Here is a 20,573-nt window from a genome sequence, read left to right as displayed (position 1 = left end):
CATCTCTACATATAGTGCTTTTGATCCATGGTTGGGCAGAGAGCCAACTTAACTGATAGGTGGATTGACTATGTGGAGGTAGGCACCCCTAGTCCCTGTACTCTTCATTGTTCAAAGGTCAGCTGTACATGCAATACGCTCATGTCTACATACGTATTATGTGATATATTATTGGATTTTAAAATATATTTTTAAATGGTGTTTTAAAATTCAAAGTCTGGGTGATTTTAAAATAGTTTTAAAAATTTTTGCTTATCTATATTTGCTAAATTTTCTCACGTTTTCAGAACATGTTTTCATTATTTAATAAAGACCATAAAATTAGGCAACCATGTTTTCCTATTATAGTGCTTACATGCAATAGAAACAAGGGTATGGCCAAATTGACAAGTTAATTTTAAAATTCATATGGAAATGCAAAGGACCTAGAATAGCTAAAACAACTTTGAAAAAGAAGATCAAAGTTGGAAGTCTATGTATGGTAATTGAGACAATATAGTATTAGCATAAAAACAAATAGATCAAGGAAATAGAGCAGAGTCCAGAAATAGACTCATATATATTAGGTCAATTAATTTTTGACAATGGTGCAAAAGCCAAACGGGGAGCCTAAGGCTTCCACACTCATCAGGCTATAATAAGGCAACTCTTCTCCAAACCAGGGGTACAGTCAGAAAAGGCGGAGAGGAGAGCTGGGACAGCAGTGGTCATGAGCGTCACAGCAATATCAGTGAAGGACACATGGGGACTAGAAGTTCCTTTCTCACTTGGTAATAATTCCCTCTCCTCTGGGGTGGTGACAGAAGAGGTCTAGTAGAAAGCCAGGATTTTCACTACTCTTCAATGGTAATAACTGGCCCCCGTTCAATTTCCCCCAATCCTGGTGTCATGAGGCACACGGTGGTGTCAGCCTGACCTCCCAGCCCCATCCATCAGTCAGGAGAAACCCCTCCCCACAAGGGTGTCAAGAGAAACTGAGTGGGGAACCTAAACTTTAACCCCCACTTGGCAGTAAGTGGCACTTCCCTTTACCACAGGCACAGTGTCAGAGGTAACCTGCCACAACAGGTTTAACTAAGATTTGGAGTCTCATGATACCTGAAATGTTCAAGATATAATAAAAAATAACTCATTGCACCAAGAATTAGAAAAACTATATTTAAATGTAAAACAGAAATTAACAGACACCAACAACAAGATGACATATAAGTTGGGATTATCTAACCAGTATTTTAAAGCAGCTATCATAAAAATGCTTCAATAAGCAAATTACTAACATGCTTCAAACAAAACAAAAGAAAAATCTTAGCAAAGAAACAGTCTCAGCAAATAAATAGAAGATATAAAGGAAAACGAAATGGAAATTTAAAACTGAAAAATATAATAACTAAAATAAAACAAATTAAAAATCCAAAAGCAAAAGAGAGAAGAAGAGGGGGAATATAATCTGTGAACCTGAAGACAGAGCAACTCAGAACCCAATCTGAGCAAGAGAGAAGAGATTGGAAACGAGTTAACATAAGATCAGGGATATGTGGGGCTATAACAAAAGATACAACATTCATGCTATCAGAGTCCCAGGAGGAGAGGAGAAAGCGGGCAGGGCCAAAAAAGTTTTGGAAAAATAACGGCTGAAAATGCCCCAAATTTGGCAAAAGAAATCCAATCTGAGTGAACTTCAAAAAGGATAAATTCCAAGAAATCCATGCCAAGACACAGCAATAGTGGCCAAACTTCGCAAAACTAAAGACAAAGACAAAAATCTTGAGAGCAGTATGACAGAAGTAACACCTTACCTACAGTTAAGAATGAAAAATAAATGAAATAATATCTGACTCGAAGTTAGAAAGGTAACAACAAAATTAACTACAGAAAAGCAGTACTTACTACTAAAGATAAAAGCAAAAATTAGTAATTTTGAAACACCAGAGTAGAACTCAAAATTAAATCTAAAAGATGGCTCTTTTAAAAGAAAAGAAAAAGAAAAACCATAACCACCTAACCTAGTAGGGGGAAAAAAAAACAGGGCAAAGCTCAAACACACAAGACTAATCAACTGGGGAAACACAACACAAAATTCAAAGAATAACATATAACAACTCTATGAAAATCAATTTGAAAACATGGATGAATAAATAATTTTCTAGAAAATAAAAGTGAATAAAACTGACCACAAAAGAGAGAAGGAAATTTTCCTAATTATTTAAGTTTAAGTTAACAAAGAACAACCACTCCCACCAAGAAAGACCCAGGTCCAGATGGTTTTACAGAAGAATTCAATGACACTTTTAAAGAAAGCATAATTGTAATACTATATCATTTTTCCAGAGCATAGGAAAAAGAAAGATTCAAATTCTTTTTATGAGTTTGGTGTATGTAACATTTTTATCAATGCCTAAAGACTATACAAAAGAAAATTTCAAAGAAGCCTCACTTCCGAGGTTTCTGACAATAAAAAACTCCTGAACAAAATACTGACAAAAAGAATTCAGCAGCACATTAAAAGAAAAATAAATTATTCCTGAAGTTTATTCTAGAATTGAAAAATTAGGTAAGCTACTAAATAAGTCATCATATTCATACATCTAAAAAAAACCCCCATATGATCATTACCATAGGTGCTAAAAAGGAGCTCTGCAATAAAGGTAAAGAAGAAAATGAGATAGTAGCTGCGGGGTGGGGGTTCTAAGTAGAGTACAGGTTTTCTTTCCTTTTCTTCTTTTTTTTAAGATGGGAGATAACATTTTTGCATCCTGAGCCAACAGCAAAAGACAACTCAAGTGTCCAACAACAGGGGCCCAGTTAAATAAATAGATGAGAAGTTCATTCTAAGCAGCACTAAAAAGAATGAGGAAGCATCCCCTGTAATCGTACGGAGAGATCGTCAAGATATATCATACACCAAAATAAAAGGTAGTATAGAATGCTATCTTTTGTGTAAGAAAGAAAATTTAACAAATATTTGTTTTATTTTAATATAAAGAAAATTAAAGCAGTTACTGTGTATAAGGTGTGGGGAAAGAGGGGAAAATGGAGAACAAAGTAGCTAGAGACAGAACAGCAGCATGTGCGAGACGTCATTCTATACGTTTTTATACTGTTCTGATACTAGAACCACTCTGTATTATCCATCATCCTTCCCTTCAACTAAAAAGAAAAGGAATTTCAAAACCTGATATGTAAAAGTTAGTCTGTTAAGTAATAAAAAGGCCAAAAGGGTGAACACTAAAGTTGCAGGAGTATGCTGATCCTTCATCCTTTAGCTTCGGCATCTATTTACCCTATTTTTTACTTTTCCTAAATCCAGATGCTGATCTCAGACCTCTTCAAGTTCTCCAAATAGAATCATACAAAAAGCATCTGAGAACAATGTTGACTCTACTAAAGATTTTTTAAAGAGCCAAAGGGAAGGAGCTTTTATACCACATAACTCACAAGAGACAGTTGAGCAATGTTTTTGCGGCTACCTGTTCTCCAAAGTTTCTGGAGGTGTGGATGGTGTGACCCTCCCCCTTCTACATCTTGCCAATTAGCTTCTTCCTTTTATTCTCCAAGTCAATTCTAGTACTGACTTGACACTTCCCTTTACACTGCTATATCTGATTCTATTGGGTTGTCAAAAAAGTCATGACGTATTTTTTGTTTTTAGTTGCAAAAATTCGTCATGACTTTTCCGACAACCCAATAGCCTTAGTAATTGATTCAGCCTTAGTAATTGATTCAGGGCAATTAAATTCAACCCTGTAAGCTGATCAGCAAAACAAAGCCCACTCCCAGACTCCCCCTACCCATACACACAGTGAAAAGCACATCTCTTTTCATTAGAGGGTGCTAAATGTATAAGGCACATCTCTGCTCACTGGTTGTCCTAGGTATCAAATTTATAATGTAAGCAACTACACCTTCTATAAACTTTATTCCACAGGGACATTTATACAAATCCTTTCTTCATCCAAGTGTGGATTAAGCTAGACAATCAAGTACCTACTCTTTGGCTAGCTTTTATAAAAATTCTGACAAGGAGCTAAACACGGGCTATATAGATTGAAAGAGTTCATATCTTCTTACTACAAAGACTATGCATTTAAGAGGCTTATAAATTACTTTTGAAAGTTTCTAAAAGGAGAGATGTGCAGACATTTAGAAAATACAGGAAAATACATACACAATAAGAAGCAATGATAACTAATATTTATTGCACTTACCCTATTGTCAGGACACATGCTGGCCACATTAACCTCTTACACTAACCCTTTGTAGATATACTACCATATCCACACCATGCAGATGAAGATACTGAGGTTCAAAGAGTTTAAGGCCAAGGTCACAGAACCGGGCAGAAGCAGAGCAGAGATCTAAATATAGGCAATCCCATTTAAAAAGCTACCCTCTGAAGCACCAAACTGCCTCCAGATTCAACCAAGAAATTTATCTATAATTGATCTTTCTTCAGTTTATGTATCATATATATTTTGCCTTCTCACTAGTTATTCATTCTACAATTAGTTTTTATATTTAGATAATTGAGTTAATTTCATTAATATTTCGTCCTCGCTTTCTGATTTTTCTATTGATTTTATTTTACTCATGCGATTATAAAAGCTCTTTAACGATTAATACTAATGCTTTATATGCCATATGTTTAATTTTCCCAGTTTGCAATTTACCTTTCATTTTGATGATTTTTAGCCTTCTAAAAAAATTTTTTTTTTTGAGAAAAATCCATCAATAGCTTCCTTTATGGTTTCTATCTGTTTCTAGGTATAGAGAGACCTCTCCTACCTAATGTGAATTCATTTGTAATTTCTTCCATTTTATATGATTTCCTTTTTCTACATTTAAATCCATCTAGTTTATTTTAGAGAATGGTATAAAGTAGCACCTGCATATATTTTTTTCCTCAAATAGATTTTTAGTTGTTTCCATCTTTTTTTAATAATACAAATTCTTTCCTAATTTGAAATACTACCTTTCTACTAATGTCTTTTATGCTTTTTAGTCTGTTTAGGGGCCATTATGTTCTACTGAGCTGTATAATCCTGTGTTACTTCTAATTCTTATACAAAACCTAATTCTTATACAAAAATTTCAATAACCAATTATACCAAAAGATAATGTGCTACTGTCCCTTTAAAATTAATATTATCATCATCCCTTTGCAGAAAGTTTAAGGTATAAATCTCTAACCTTGATGCTACTTAACTAATCTCAATTATTCTCAGTAATGCTAAAAAACTATACTACTCACACACAAATTTTATTTACCTCAGAAAGAGTGCTCATTTCAATTGCGGTTATCAAGTTATTATTCATGAGTGCTTCTATTTCTATAAGCTTTTTATTCTGTTGGTGTAAAAAAAAAAGACCCTTGTTAGTTTATTATATCACACATTTATGAATACCATCAGTTGAGAAGACTTAGAAAATTACACTGGGCTAAAAATTGAGATCACATTGAGCTAAATAAAAAGGTGCGACATTGTACAGTTTAGAGACACACACACACACACACACATTTTGAATGCTTTTGAACTATTAATCATAAATTTCCCAACTAACATTTTTGTATCTTCTTATAATAATAATACATTACGTGGCAAGTGAACATAGTTTGTCCGTTATAGGAATTTAACCCTCAAGTGCAGTCAGTCATTTTCCCATTTTTAAATTAATTTTTACTCATTTTAGAGTTAGATTTATAGTTGCAGCCTAGCTAATCATGGGGCCTTACTGCCCTGTCTATGGACAGGTTTGGAAATTGGAAGGAAAAGCAACTACTATAATCTTCAATCTATTTGCCTTGCAGCCAATGACATGCAGGAATTAAAGGCGAATACAAATAATCCAGGAACTCCCTTCTTTTCAATTCTTTGGAGGAATTATACTCACCTTGTTAAAATGTATTAACACACCACACTTTGCTTATGATAAGCAATCAAATGTGTATCAACATATTATATTAGCAGAGCCACAAGTTTAGAATGAAGACTTAAGACACCTGTTTTATTAGTTTGCCCATTAACACAGCACACTCTTTCAACGTATTTTTGCAATAACTTGAGATTTGAAAAACATTTTTAGAGCTTTTATAACAATATAGTTAAGATTTTAATTATAATTTAGAATTCAAGCACAATATAGTTTCCATACCAAATTATTTAGCTTTAGGCGAAGAAATGTGTTCTCAAAATTCAGTTTCTCCACTTCTTTTAGCAATAACATCTTTTCAGTTGTAATTCTTCGAGAATTCTCTTTCTCTCTGCTAAGAGCCTGAGCTAATGCCCTGTTGTTGTGCTTTAAAGATATTTTGAAAATAGAAGAATTATCTGTAAAAAAATTTTAATAGTTAATATTGAACACATATCTTAATAAACTTTCAGATTCCTTAATGAAACCATTTAAGACAAAATGTATTTCACTTTGTAAGTTTAACTGAAGGCTGGAAAAGAAAAGAATGACAACACAGATGTAGTTTTGAAAAAAATACACTTACAGTCTGGCTGAAGAAATAAAAGCTACGCAGAAGATGATGAATAAAAGACTGGTGAGAAATGCAGAATGTTTGTGAACAGAGTTAGGAATATGAGAATTCTAGTACAGACACAGCATTCTAGATAATTACATCAGTCACAAAAACTAAATCTTAATACCTGTTGCCCTATCTTCCTTTCTATCTTTGACTAGGACGTAAAATGGAGAAGCTGATCCTATGGTTCTAACTGGAGATGTCCCATAGGAATTAGGACAGACAATCTGTGAAAAATTTAAAGCCAGTTTCTGTGGCTCCAGAACTGAACAAATTAGTTAATGCTCCCAAAGACCAGTTTTCAAAACCTTGAATGAAAGGGAGCATACTTACTATGACGTTGGAGAGACCATCTGGACCCTGTGGGATAGTCTACCTCCACCCCAAATATTCTGCCTCTCCTACAGGCATCTATTATAATCTAAACCTGACCCCTTCTCTTTATAAGCATTATGCAAATATAATTTAAATCAGAAATGCCTTTCTGTGGTTAAGAAAGAAATTTAATTGTGAATTCCTTGGTAAAGCTCACCTTAAATATAGTATGTTCCTTTTGTACACTTATGGCATACTGGTATTTTCATAATTTTGATTTACATGCCACTATTCAATAACATATCCCACTGAATAAAAGTATAGGTATGTAAAATGTTTGTAAAAGTAATAATATTTTTTAAATAGTCAGGCCAAGTCTGGGCATCTAAAAAACAGGGTCCAAAAGAGTACTTTATCTTTGGTACAGAGAAAGACATTTCAAACAGCCACCTTTGACATAGCAAGTGGAAATAGACTAGAACAAGTTTAGGACTTCCAGAAGGTGAAGGATAATAACGTTTTCCTGTTGCACTTCTCAAACTCAGTATATTCCTTTGTATCAGTGAGTGTGCAATGGTCCTGCCAAACAGAACAGGAAAAAGCCACTATAGGAGGTGGTCTAATACAACACATGGCCCAGAGACCTGGGTAGGAGCAACACTGTGATTAAAGATACTCAGAAGGTTCAGCCATTCACAGGGCAGTTACCCTTCCCGGGTGCTATAGCAGCAGGAAACCTGCCCTGCTCCTGCTAAGATGGGTACGAAGCATTGAGATATTTTCTAAAGTAATGAAAATTTATCTTGGAGAGTTTTTCCTCTCTCTTCCTCCCCCCTCCCCCCCCCACTACCCTCCTGCATGATACGCTTCATAAAATCACCCACTACAGCACCCTATCTGGGCCAACCACCTCTCAATTACCCATCATCAAATTGCTACAGCATGCCAGAACAATCTGTCACTTTTAAAAGCTCTTTTCCAGAAATGTCACATTGGTATTTTCCTTGCAGTGTAGGAGGTAGCTGCCTTAGGCTACACCAGCCTCACTGCTGAAAATTCAGCTGTCACCACTGAGCGTAAATCATCATAACCATCAACTAATAGGATTTAAAGGAGGTAGGAAGGACTGAATGGGAAAAAGTATCAGTTAACAAAAATAGTCATTTTAGTCATTTTCTAGACTTGATAAAATAAAGTACCAAATACTGTATTAATTCTCCAGGGAGAAGTAAATACATGAGTATACTTTAAAACTAACGGCAATGCACTTACTTATTATTTTTGTTTTGATTTTTGAAGCAAGAGAGACATTCAACTTAGCAGTCCTTGAAATTCTTTTGTCTTTCACGTGTCTCTTAATTCCTGAGGTTAAAAGTGAGCCAGTTTCTGGTGCTGGGTACTCCATCACTGAAGAAAAAAAAAAAAGAGAAAGGAAGGAAGGAAAGAAGGAAGGGAGAAAGAAATCATAGTATTGATTAATAAAAGAAAAAAGGGCAACTGATACATTCTAAAAAGGTAACAAACATAATTTAAATGATATAATTTGTACATAAGTATTTACAAAGCGCTTTGTATAAAATCTGAAAGTATGAATGTAATCAAAAGTGGTTTAAAGTAGAATCCAAAAAGGTAAATGACTTTGTATTTTCATTTAAGCCTATATTGTTATATCTATGTGCCAGGAGCTAGGCTGGGCTGGGACAGAAAACAGGATATGGTTGTATAGGAATGCATAATTACAGAATGCATTATCCAATGTGGGTATAGGCACTATTCTAATGCAGGCACTATTCTAATGCAGTGTAGGAAGTGTAACCTTAGAGATACACACAGAAGAGATATGCTTAATCTTATGGGAGGGAGGCTATTAGCAGAATAGGCAGGAAATCTTAAATTTGTCTATTAGACCTTAAAGTATAATAGGGGAAACAAGAAGATAATAACATTATAATAGGAAAAGAATAATGGATATAATACAGAATGCATAGAAAGTGATTAACTCTGCCTGGGCTAGGGAAAAGGATCAGGAAAGATTTTACTTAGTACAGTTGATGTTGAGCCATGTACTTGGACAAGACCAACCTCCCAAACCCCATCCCTTCCCCAAGCCTCCTTGCCTCCCTCTGCTGAGATCTAGAAGAAACCCTGTCACCAGCACCTACCTAACCCCCAATACTCAACTTCTCCACCACTACCTACCTTGAGTCCACAGGACTAATCTCACTATGCTCCTTATGTCAATCACCACAAGAATCCTCAGCCTCCCGGTCACGCTCATCTCCCTCACCCTAATCCTCCTCCAGCTCTGCAGATCCCTCATCTGGTCCTGTGGTAGGCTGAAAAATGACCCTCTCCGCCGCCCCCAGATATCGGGTCCTAATCGGAGTCAGTCTAAACTGAATGTTGAAAAGGGTCTTTGCAGATGTAGTTAAGGATCTTTCGATGGAGAGATTATCCTGGATTATCTAGGTGGGCCCCCAAATGCCATCTCTAGTGTCCTTACAAGAGACAGGCAGAGATTGGCGGGATGTGGCCGGAAGCCACCAGAAGCCGAAAGAGGCCAGGAATGGGTTCTCCCCAGGAGCTTCCAGAGGGAGTGCAGCCCTGCAGACACCTGGATTTCAGCTTAGTGATACTGAGTTTGGACTTCTGGTTTCCAGAACTGTGAGAAAATAAATTTCTGTTGTTTTAAACCACCCAGTTTATGGTAATTTGTTACAGGAGCAACAGGAAACGAATATAGTCTCCATATCTCACTCTTGCCCAACTCATGAAGTCCTCTGGAATTTACAATCCAAAATCATCCAAACCAATGGCCTCAATCTCTTCCCTGAACATTCCCTTTATCTACTTAAACCAGCCTCTCCCAGGAGGATGTGGACTCTCCCGCATTCCGGTCAGCAGTCCTCCTCAAGGACACACCAGATTCACACTTGCAGGCTATTCATCCTCCATCTTGAATATAATATCATCAGACTCTATTACCCCTTACCCCTCAGTGCTACTGTCAACTGCCAGCCTCTTTATTGGTTGATAATTTCATATCCTGGCTCACCGTTACTTTGAGAGCACCGAAGCACCCTGTAGAGGACTCTGCCAGAACTCCCATTACAATTACCTACCCATTATCATTTGTATCCGTGTATTTGTCTTTTCTCACATTATTATGGGTGAACTATCTATCTTTCCAAGGCCATGCGCCTTCTTAGAAGTCTGTGCACTGCATCTCATGCCTTCCTGCCTCCTCAAAAGCATAACTCCAACAATTCTTTCCTCGACATCATCGGTTGTTTCCTTCTCCACTGGATCATTCTCATCAACATGCAGACACACTGCTCCTTCCTTCGTCTTAAATAACCTCTCTTGTTCTCACTTTATTTGCAGAGTACTACTCCATTTTTCTGCAGCCCTTTACAGCAAAACTCCTTGAAAGAATTGTCTACACTCACAGTTGCCAATTATCTCGTAAACCTACCTCACTCAGGCTTTCTCTCCAAATACTCCACCAAAACTGCTTTTGCCAAGGTTTCTGAGTCCTCCACACTGCTAAATCTAATAATGGTCAATTCTCAGTCCCCACCTAACTTGATCTATCAGCAGCATTTGATATGGTTAATTTCTCCTTCTTTCTCAAAAACTATTTTTCACTGGCTTCCAGAACACCAGGCTCCTGGGTTTTTTTTCTCCCTCCCTAACTAGCTGATCCTTCTCAGTTTCTTTTACAGATTCTTCCAGTCTATAATAGGTTATCCCCTTGGATCGCCTCTTCTTATCTACACTCATTTTTTTGGTGATTTCATAGTCATGGCTAAAATACCACCTAGCCAAGAGCAACTCCATCCTTCCAGTTGCTCTGGCCATTTTCTCACATCCCAATCTACCTTCACAATACATTTAGAATTTGACCACTTCTCAGTACCTCCACTGCTACCAACTTATCCCAAGGTACTGACATGTCTCACCTGAATTACTGCCATAGCTTCTTATCCCACTGCTTCCACGCCTGCCCTCACTAAAGCGTATTTATTGGTCTATACAATCTAAAACTCTCCAATGGTTCCCATTTCTCTCAGAGGAAAAGCCAAAGTCTTTACAATGGTCTAGAAGTCCCTCCACCATCTCCTCTTCCCATTTCTCAAATTGAACTCCTCTTCCTCCCCTGTAGCCCATTCCCTTCAGGACACATTGGCCACCAAGATCTCAGTACTGGTGGCATGCATCAGGCATTCTTCAGCCGCAGGCACTTTGTTGGTTATTCTCTCTACAGAGGAAGCTCTTCCTCCAGATACACAAATGGCTCATTCACGCTCCTCCTTCAAGCCTTTGTTCAAATGTCACCTTCATAGTGAGGCCATTCAAAATTGTAGCTCCTTTCCCCAGCATGTACAATAGCTCTTACCCTTCTCTACTATTTTCCACAGCATTTAAATCACTATCTAATATACTATAGAATTTACTTTCTGTCTTCTCCAACTAGAATTTAAGTTCTGTAAGGTCAAAGATTTTTGTCTGTTTTATTCACTGATTTATTGCCCAACTCACAGAGCAGTACCTGGCAAAAATAATATGAGCATAGTAACTATTTGTTGAATAAATAAATGTCTTAAAACAAGAGAATTTTTATCAGGTATAAAAATTAACAAGGGTATTCCAGAAAGAATGGCATATGTAAATGCACGAAAATAGAACATTTAAGATAATACAAGTGATCTCTTGATGCTAGAATGTTACTACCCTATTTCTGTTTCCCTTTACAGCAAAACTCCTTTAAAGAGTTGTCTGTGCTTGCTGTCCCCAATTCATCCCCTCCCATTCTTTCTTTTTTTATTACTATTAATTAATTAATTTATTTTTCAGTTATAGTTGACATTCAATATTATTTTATATTAGTTTCAGGTGTACAGCATAGTGCTTAGACATTTATATAATGTATTAAATGATCACCCTATTAAGTCTAGTACCCAGCTGGCATTATACATAGTTATTATAATATTATTGACTATGCTATAATATTACTCCCCATGCTGTACTTTACATTCCTGTGACTATTTTGTAACTACCAATCTGTATTTCTTAATCCCTTTATTTTCCTTTTTCACCCAGCCCCCAACTCCCCTCCCATCTAGTAACCATCTGTTTGTTCTCTGTGCCTATGAGTCTGTTTCTGTTTTTGTTTGTCTGCTTAATTTGTTCTTTAGATTTCACATATAAGTGAGATCATATGGTATTTGTCTCTCTCTGTCTGACTTATTTCACTTAGCATAATACTCTGTAGGTCCATCCATGTTGTCACAAATGGTTAAGATTTCATCAATAAGGGGGCGGCCAGTTAGCTCAGGTGGTTAGAACGCAGGCTCATAAGACCAAGGTTGCCTGTTCGATCCCCACATAGGCCACTGAGGTGTGCCCTCCACAACTAGATTGAAACGACTACTTGACTTGGAGCTGATGGGTCCTGGAAAAACACTGTTCCCCAATAAAAAAAAAAAAAAAAAGGAAAAAGAAAAGATTTTATCACTATAAAGGAAAAGGCATCCTACTGAATGGGAGAAGATATTCACGCATTCACCCATTCATTGTGAGATATTAGATCTCACAAGGGGGCTAATATCCAAAATTTATAAAGAACTCATACAACTCAACACAAAAAAAAACCCAATTAAAAAATGGGCAGAGGACATAAACAGACATTTCTCCAAAGGGGACATACAGATGGCCAATAGACATGTGAAAAGATGCTCAACATCACTAATCATCAGAGAAATGAAAATTATAACCACGATGAGATACCACCTCACTCCTGTCAGAATGGCTATCATCAATAAATCAACAAACAAGTGCTGGCGAGGATGTACAGAAAAGGGAACCCTCATGCACTGTTGATGGGATTGCAAGTTGGTGGAGCCACCATGGAAAATAATATGAAGGCTCCTCAAAAAATTAAAACTACAACTACCTTATGACCCAGCAATTCCACTTCTGGCTATTTATTCAAACAAATCCAAAACACTAATTTGAAAAGGCATATGCATCCCTATGTTCACTGCAGTGCTATTTGCAATAGCCAAGATATGGAAGCAACCTAAGGGTCCATCGATAGATGCCTGGATAAAGAAGATGTGGTACATATACACAGTAGAAACTATTCCATATTATTCAGCCATAAAAATGGAACCCTCCTGTTCTCTCTTGATCCAGCCACTCCAATCAAGTTTTGCTCTATCACTACTGTATGCAAATTGATTATTAACGTCACTAAATTGCTATGTTGCTGAATCAAACACACTAGTTAAGGTCCATTTCTCATAATACTTGATCTATGAGCAGTATTTAATATCTGATCATTCTCTCTTTGAAATCCTTTCTTTAGCTAGTTTCCAAAACACCACATTTTCCTGCGTGTTCTCCTTCCACATTAACCACTTCTTCTGCTAAGTCTCTGGTGCTAGTTATTCTTCAGCTCTCTAACCTCTTGCTATTGGAGTGCCCCAGATTTCAGTCCTGGGGTCTCATCTATTTTCTACTTACATATCCTCCCTTAGGGCTATCATCCAGTGTCCTGGCTTTTAAATCTAAATGCTGATGACTTGCAAATTTATATCCCCAATCAACTCCAGACTTATTCATACAATTGCTTACTCCTCATCTCCAAATTGGATGTCTAATATGAATCTCAAATTTAACATGGCTGTCCCCTGTCCCCTCCAGCCAAACCAGCTTCACTGTGTCCTCTCCATCTCACCTAATGGCAATTCCGTCCTAGTTGCTCAGGTCAGAAACCTCTTCCTTCACATTCCACATCTGCTATATCATCAGTCATGCTGGTATGATTTTTACAACATAGCCACATGGGCCACTTACCACTATTTCTAATGCTACCACTCTGATCCACGTTGCCATTCTTTCTTGTACATCATTGCTACTGCTACCTAAGTGGTGTCCCTGCTTCCACCTTCTTCCCTATTTATTCTCAACCCAGTAACTGACACAATCCTTTTAAAACTTAAGTACATTCATGTCACTCCTCTGTTAAAAACCCTCCAGTGGCTTTCCATCCTGCTCAAGGCTATAAGCAATGGCCTATAAGGTACTACACAATTTGCTACTTCTTCCCTTCCCCAGTTCTCCATCAGTACCTCTCCGGCCTCTTCACTGCCCTTCCATTTGCTCACTAAGCTCCAGCCACACTGGCCACCTTGGCATGCTCCCACTGCAGAACCTTTGTATTCCGTTTTCCCTTTGTATCAATTCTTCCTTCAAATAATCACAGGGTTTGCTCACTTCCTTCAAGTCTTTGCTCAAATGTCATTTTCTTAGTGAGCCTTCCCAGACCAAACTATTTAAAATTGCACACCTGGGGCCGGCCGAGTGGCGCGATGGTTAAGAACTCGCTTGGGATGCCAGAGGGCCCCGGTTCGGATCCCACATATGAGGGCCAGTGACACTGCCCTCCACAGCTAAGATGCTGAACAACAGCTCAACCTGGAGCTGGGCTGCCATGAGTCGCCGGCGGCGGCGTAGGCTGCAGTCCCTGTGGCAGTGGGTTGCCATGGGCTACCGCGTGTAGCCAGCAGCCAGCGTGAGCGGCCAGCAGCCGCAGTGAGCGGCCGTCCAGAAGCCGGCGACTGATCTGCCTCGCCAGAGAAGAGCACAATGATGGTGCCAACTTGGGCCAGTGAAGCAACGACCTCCACAATTAGATTGAAGAACAAAACGACAGCAACTTGTCTGTTCCCCTTCCCCCAATTCCCCCAGCGCTGTTCCCCTCCCCGCAATTCCCCAATAAAAATCTTTAAAAAATAAAAAATAAAAAAATAAATAAGTAAAATTGCACACCTGACCCCCTTTCCTCTATTGATGTCTAACACAAAATTACACAATTTTCTTATTTATTGTCTGTCTTCTTCTACTAAAATGTGAGTTCCATGAGGGCATGGATTTTTGTCAGATTTGTTTGTTTCTGTGCCTAGCACATGGGGTACATAAGAGTGCGTGGCACATGGCAGCTACTGGATAAACATTTTTTAAAGAAATGACAATGGATAAACAGAATAAATTTTAAATAGTAAAAACTGCCCAATATTAGAATGAGTCTTCTTTGAAAGTGTTAAGCAGAGGTTAAGAAACATCAAGAAAATAATGGCAAGATGGTTTTAGAAGAAATTTCTGCAATGGGGAAGAAACTGAACTAGGAACCTTCCAACACTAAGGCTCAATGCTTCTTCTAAAAGTTTTGCTTAAAAGAAATTTCAAGTAAAATTAAAGAAGATCATCATCTATTCCACAGGTAGTAAAACATAGGCACACCGAAACTCCATGCAAATTGTTGCATCTCACACACCCGAAAGGGGTCCTAACACAGAAATTTTGTCCATTTCTAAAAACAATCCAGTCAGGAAGATCAAATCTCACATAATTAGGAAACCACAGCTGAAGAGCACTCCCAGGTTAGTTCTTAGTTCCCTAACTTAATAAATGGCACTATCCATCAGTCACCCACCCAAATGTTCATGCCAGAAATCAGAGAGCCTTTCTTAACACTGCCCTGTCACTCTCCACATTAACAACCTGACCAAGTAACACTAGGAGCCAAAGCCAGGACCTTGGTCGACCATTCCAGGGTGACTTACCATACAGAGATTGAGGTATTATAAGTGGCGGTTGGACTGTGTTGGAGTCCCAGTTCCAACATTTCATAGCTATGTGATCTCTAAGTCTCAATTTCCAGGTTTAGAAAATTATAGAAAATAAGGGCATCTCATTATAGGAAATAAACGAACCAACGTATATACAGTGCCTAGTACTGGATCTGGCACATAGCCAACACTCACGAATGTTATCATTATTACTCTGCACCTCTTTTCTAGCCAGCAATCTCAGCTATCTCTAAGTGAGAAATACTCAGTTCCACATCCAATTTTCCTGAATTGGATCCCTTATCCAGAAAAAAAAAATCATCGTCCCTATTCCCTACCGAAATCCTACCTATACATCGAGGCTCCGTTCAAGTTCCAAGTTCCTCCCACCACCCCTTCGCCTTCAGCCAGCCTCCCTTCTAAATGAGCGCTCCAAAGGAGAGGGCTCCTTCAACAACTTGGGTAGGCAGTCTAACGTTCACTCAGCGGACATTTATTAAGCGTTCACAACCGGATAGCGACGGTTCTAAAACCCGGGAGGGAGTAGGGCAGTCGGTCACAAAGACAGAAATCCCTTCCTCAAGGAACTGACCTTTTTACCTGGCAGCTCGCTCCCCTCAACCAGCCGGGTGTTCAAATCCCAGAGACAAGAGGCAGCGACTTAGATCCAAACCAGGTACTCCGCCAACGAGCCCCTCGGAGAGGGTGCTGGAGCCCGGGTGCCGGATACCTGAAGGCGGAGGGTGGACGTGCCTGCGGGCCGCTCGGGGCTCGGCTGACCGAAGACTCAGGAGGGCAGAGCCGGGAGGTTCGGCCTGGGAAAGGCATGGATCCCACCAGACAGGGAGAGGCCACGCCAAATATCAGAGGTCACCGACTTACCGCTTTTTTAGCGTGGGGAGTCCACCACCCAGCTCCCCGGAGCTCGGCGCCCGCAGCCACAGCTCGTGTTTAAACTCCGCAGCCGTTGGCGTTTGCCACATCAGCCAATCAGGTCCCGAGAAGGCGGTGCAAAAGAGAGCTGTTACCAGGAAGTGGGAGGTGGAAGGGGCGGGACCTCGCGGAGACGGGAGGGGGTGTGGCCGGGAGAGTCAGGCCAACTCAGCCTTTGGGGAAAAGGAGTCCCCGCGGCTTAAGCTTGGGCTGTTATGTTGTTGCCTGATGAAAAGGAAACGATCCTTTGACAAAGCTACCTCTATCAACCAGATGTCTAAAAGGCTTGACAGCCACCTGATGTTTGTTGGAAAGCTTTTGTTGTTTATGACACTACTGTGAGACTGCCAGCCCACATCTTATCTTTTCTTCGGAGTCGTTGCCCTATGTTGCCGGCACCGTTATTTAGTTTTCACTTGGAAAAAGAGGCAATGAAATTTCTTTGGAAGTCCTGGATCTCATCAATATTTAGGTCTTATGCTAATAGCCTGTTTTAGCTAAATATGCAAGAATAGTATTTTTCAATATACACAAGCCATATATATATATATATATATATATATATATATATATATATACTCACTTTGTGTTCCAAGAGAATTAGCGTAGTTTCCTTTCATAAGTGACTTTCATAATCTATACAAATAATTTGAAAAAACTATGCAGAGAACAAAATTTCCTTTCTGTATGCCATTAGACTGAGAATGAAAATAGGTGGTTAAATCTAGATTTTAATATTTGATTATACAGTGATGTAGTCAACTTCATATTCTTGTCAATATTTTGTTCATTTAGGGACATTCAAAAATCACAACTTTCCATTTGTTTCCAATCACAACTTTAGAGAACCCAGAAAAATGATGCAAAACATGACTTTGAGTTAGATCTTTTAGTCTAAAATATTTCCAAATCAGCCTCCAAAGAGATCTGGCTACATAAATCTTGTGTAAGTCGAAAAGTATTTAATTTGGGCCAGCTGCTAAAATTACAGAATATTGTACAGTAAAAACTTCAATAACTGTGGTTTAGAATGTAATGTACTGGTTATAGAAATTTCTGGTTATCTAGGGGTTAACTAGCACTATATCTTGTTTACCCGATCTGACACATGAAATGCTCAACATATGTTATATGTTTTTTTAAAAAAATGAACCATGTCATGGCTTTGCCATTTAGTGGTTATTTAATTTTCTCCAAGTCACTTAATCTTTTTGAGTTTCTATTTCCTCATTTGTAAAATGGAAATTAATAACGGCACCCAATATATTTTTATGATGGTTCCCAATCAACAGATCCTTTTGTTCGAATACATTAATATTGCTTTCCTCCGGACTCATTTTGTAGCTATAACTTCAAAAGCAAAACAGAAAGAGAGAATGAGCAGTCAGAGGTAGCAGAGACGTTTAAAATTTTATCAAGACATGAATAACAACATCTCTTTTTTAAAAAGTGCTGATTATCTTATCTCAGAGGAGTTGAGAGAATTTAATGAATCAAGTGCTTTTTAAATTATAAAAGCACTTGAAAATGTAAATTCTTATCATACACAACCATAAACTTAAAAAGTATAGTTAATTGGGCTGAATTTAACCTGATCTCAGATTGCTTTCAGGTCATTTGCCTCTTGGTATAAGGGATAGAGGCAGGAGCCCTGGACCCAGGAGTGTGAAAATGCAGTTGTATCTTGAACACACATTAGTCGTATGTTCTTTGTTGCAAGCTTATTTACAAAATAAATCAATTAAATTAAATGAGCTCACAGTTCTGTTGTGACACTCTCCTGCACAAGGCACTGGTTTTGCTTCTCTCCCCTCATTTTCCTTTATTCTTATACTCATTAGTTGCCTGATTTCCTCTCCCTAAAGGTAGATTCCAGCCAATTAAAATTTGATTATCCTAACTCACACTCCCTGCACTAATAAAGGGGTAGAGGGAAAAGGAGAAGAGGAAGGCTAACCGCCAAACAACACAACAAAATTCTTCTTTAACATCTCAGCATAACTAAAACAAAAACCATCCTTGAACAGGAGCTAAGTAGTAGACATACTGCAAGTCAATAAACTAATAAAAGAAAGTAAAAATAGTGTACTTACATCTTATTAAACCATCTAATCTGCCTGGCAGGTTGAATTGCACCAAGAAAAGCTAACCCAGGCTGACAGAAGCAGGAAAAGACAACGGGTGGTTTAATGCAGCTCTGGGGATGATCGAGGTATGGGCTTCAAAATGGGCAGGAACGGGGGCCGTGGCAGCAGACAAGGACCCAGCCACAGCCATGCTACCAGCACAGCCTTTGAGGATGCCACTGATCTTGCACAATCAGCAGTGGCTCTACATGCTGCTGCTGGGGTCATCATTGCTGCTGTCTCTGGAAAAAGTGGGCATGACTGCGCTGCAACTCTCTTTCCTTGGTACTTGGCATCACTAGCTCCTTTTGCTAGGCCTGGATTCTAAGCTACAAATCCTAGCTGCAAGGGAATTCCGAACCTTCAGCCTGTGTCTGGCTTTTTTTGTGCGTGTGTGTGTCTGGCTTTTTTAGCTTCTTAATGAGACGCCTCCCACCTAGACTCAGGAAAGGCATTTTGAGCTAGACAATCAAAAGAAAGACAAAGGTTCATTTCAGTATTTTAGGCTACTTTACTATAATAACTACTATTTTCCTTGATGAAAAGACTTCCTGCTGTGCCAGGTGAGGGATAGGTAATAAATACAGTAGCATTGGATAACATTTATCAAGAGTTTACCACGTCCTAGGCATGGTTTCAAGTTCTTTATATGCCTTTTTAATTCTCACAGTGATCCTATATGATAGGTACTATTATTTCCTTTTCACATTTGAGGCAACTGAGGCACAAAAAACTGAAGTAGCTTCCGCAGAGTTTAGTAAGCAGTACTGCTGGGATTTGAACCCAGGCATTTTGGCCTGGGCCTCTGAGGTAGTACAAGTGGCTTGTCATCCGTTACTTCACTTGCGAGACAGAACGTCCATCATGTGAATTTCCCCATGTTGCCTGCATGCCAGCCTCCTCTTTTTCTTCAATATATATATTTTTTTGTGAGTCCCTTTTGTACCTGGCATTATTCTAGGAGTGAAGATGGATGAGGTAAACCATCTTTCCTTGAGGGAGAAGGCAGACAAGCAAACAATCCATCCCCTTGCATTAGGCTAAGTAGAGACCTGAGATAATTCAAGGTTGCTTCCCTGGTCTAGGCAAGGGCAGGGAATATGTAATAGGGACACCAAGTGTTCTTATCTCTGATTGAGGTGTGTGTATGTATGTGTGGAGGGGAGGCTCCCCTATGGAGGGAAAATTTATTCAGGAGTCTTAGTCTACCCTTTGGCTGGCTGGATATCCTCCAGCAGCAGTTCTCATTGCAGCTCCTTCACCTACATACACTACTCCAGCCCACATGCTGGTCTATAGTAAGAGACTTGGGTGGGTCTACTTCACAACCTCTATCCTGTGTCTCCACAGTGAATTACAGAAAGGTTCAAGTATTCCTTTACTCCAGATTTCCAGTGATAAAATTCAAACCATACAACGTGGAGGCTTGAAAAGGCAGCTAGCTGTTGAGCCCACCGGCTTTACTAGTAGACTTACATTTACATAGACCATCCAATAGCGCAGAGCCCTGAAGCCCATTTCTTGAGTTTTCTCCACGTGGACATTTTCCCCTGGCTGCTGGACAGATCTCCCAATAGATCTCTTGTTCTGTACCCTTCCTGATCCCATACCCCTCCTCCCTTCTACTGCTCACTGCAAATGCAAAGAAACAGCAGTTGTGGAAAATAATGAATTCTGCTGTTTAAAGTCCCTATGGAATATCTAGGTGGCAATTTTCAGCAGGCATGCAGATGTAAAAATGAAGCTCAAAAGAGATGTCTAGATTTGGGAGTCAGTGTGAACAGTAATAGAAATCGCTGTGGTCAATTAAATTATGGAGGAAGAGTGTGTAGAGAGCCCAAGGAGGGTAGAAGGTAGACCCTGGTGAACATCAGTGTATGGAGGAAAAATGAAAGGGCAACAAGAGAGGCTATGAGAGGTCAGAAGAGATACTGGCCCCGTGGAGGCCAAAGGAGAAGCTCATTCAAAGAGGGGAGAGCAAACCTCTTACACAGCAGGAAGATGTGAACGATAACGGCCCTGAGGTTACTAGTTAGG

General features: G+C 39.0%; 1 protein-coding gene across 2 annotated transcripts in view; it reads right to left on the bottom strand.

The window, feature by feature from the left end:
• Positions 1-16,448, bottom strand: part of SGO2 (shugoshin 2) — a 34,734-nt gene extending 18,286 nt beyond the window's left edge. Inside the window, exons 1-4 of one of the 2 annotated variants that reach the window (XM_019635592.1) lie at positions 16,360-16,448; positions 8,114-8,248; positions 6,151-6,326; positions 5,266-5,343 (exon numbers count right to left, since the gene is read on the bottom strand). In XM_019635592.1, the coding sequence (XP_019491137.1) occupies positions 5,266-5,343; positions 6,151-6,326; positions 8,114-8,246 (387 nt within the window). In that variant the 5' untranslated portion in view covers positions 8,247-8,248; positions 16,360-16,448. The other variant, XM_019635593.1, reaches the window with a different exon arrangement.
• Between the last annotated feature and the right edge of the window lie 4,125 nt (positions 16,449-20,573).

This window comes from Hipposideros armiger, unplaced genomic scaffold (genome assembly GCF_001890085.2).
Source record: "Hipposideros armiger isolate ML-2016 unplaced genomic scaffold, ASM189008v1 scaffold_23, whole genome shotgun sequence".
Lineage (NCBI taxonomy): Eukaryota > Metazoa > Chordata > Mammalia > Chiroptera > Hipposideridae > Hipposideros > Hipposideros armiger.
This window is presented reverse-complemented; position numbering and strand designations above follow the sequence as displayed.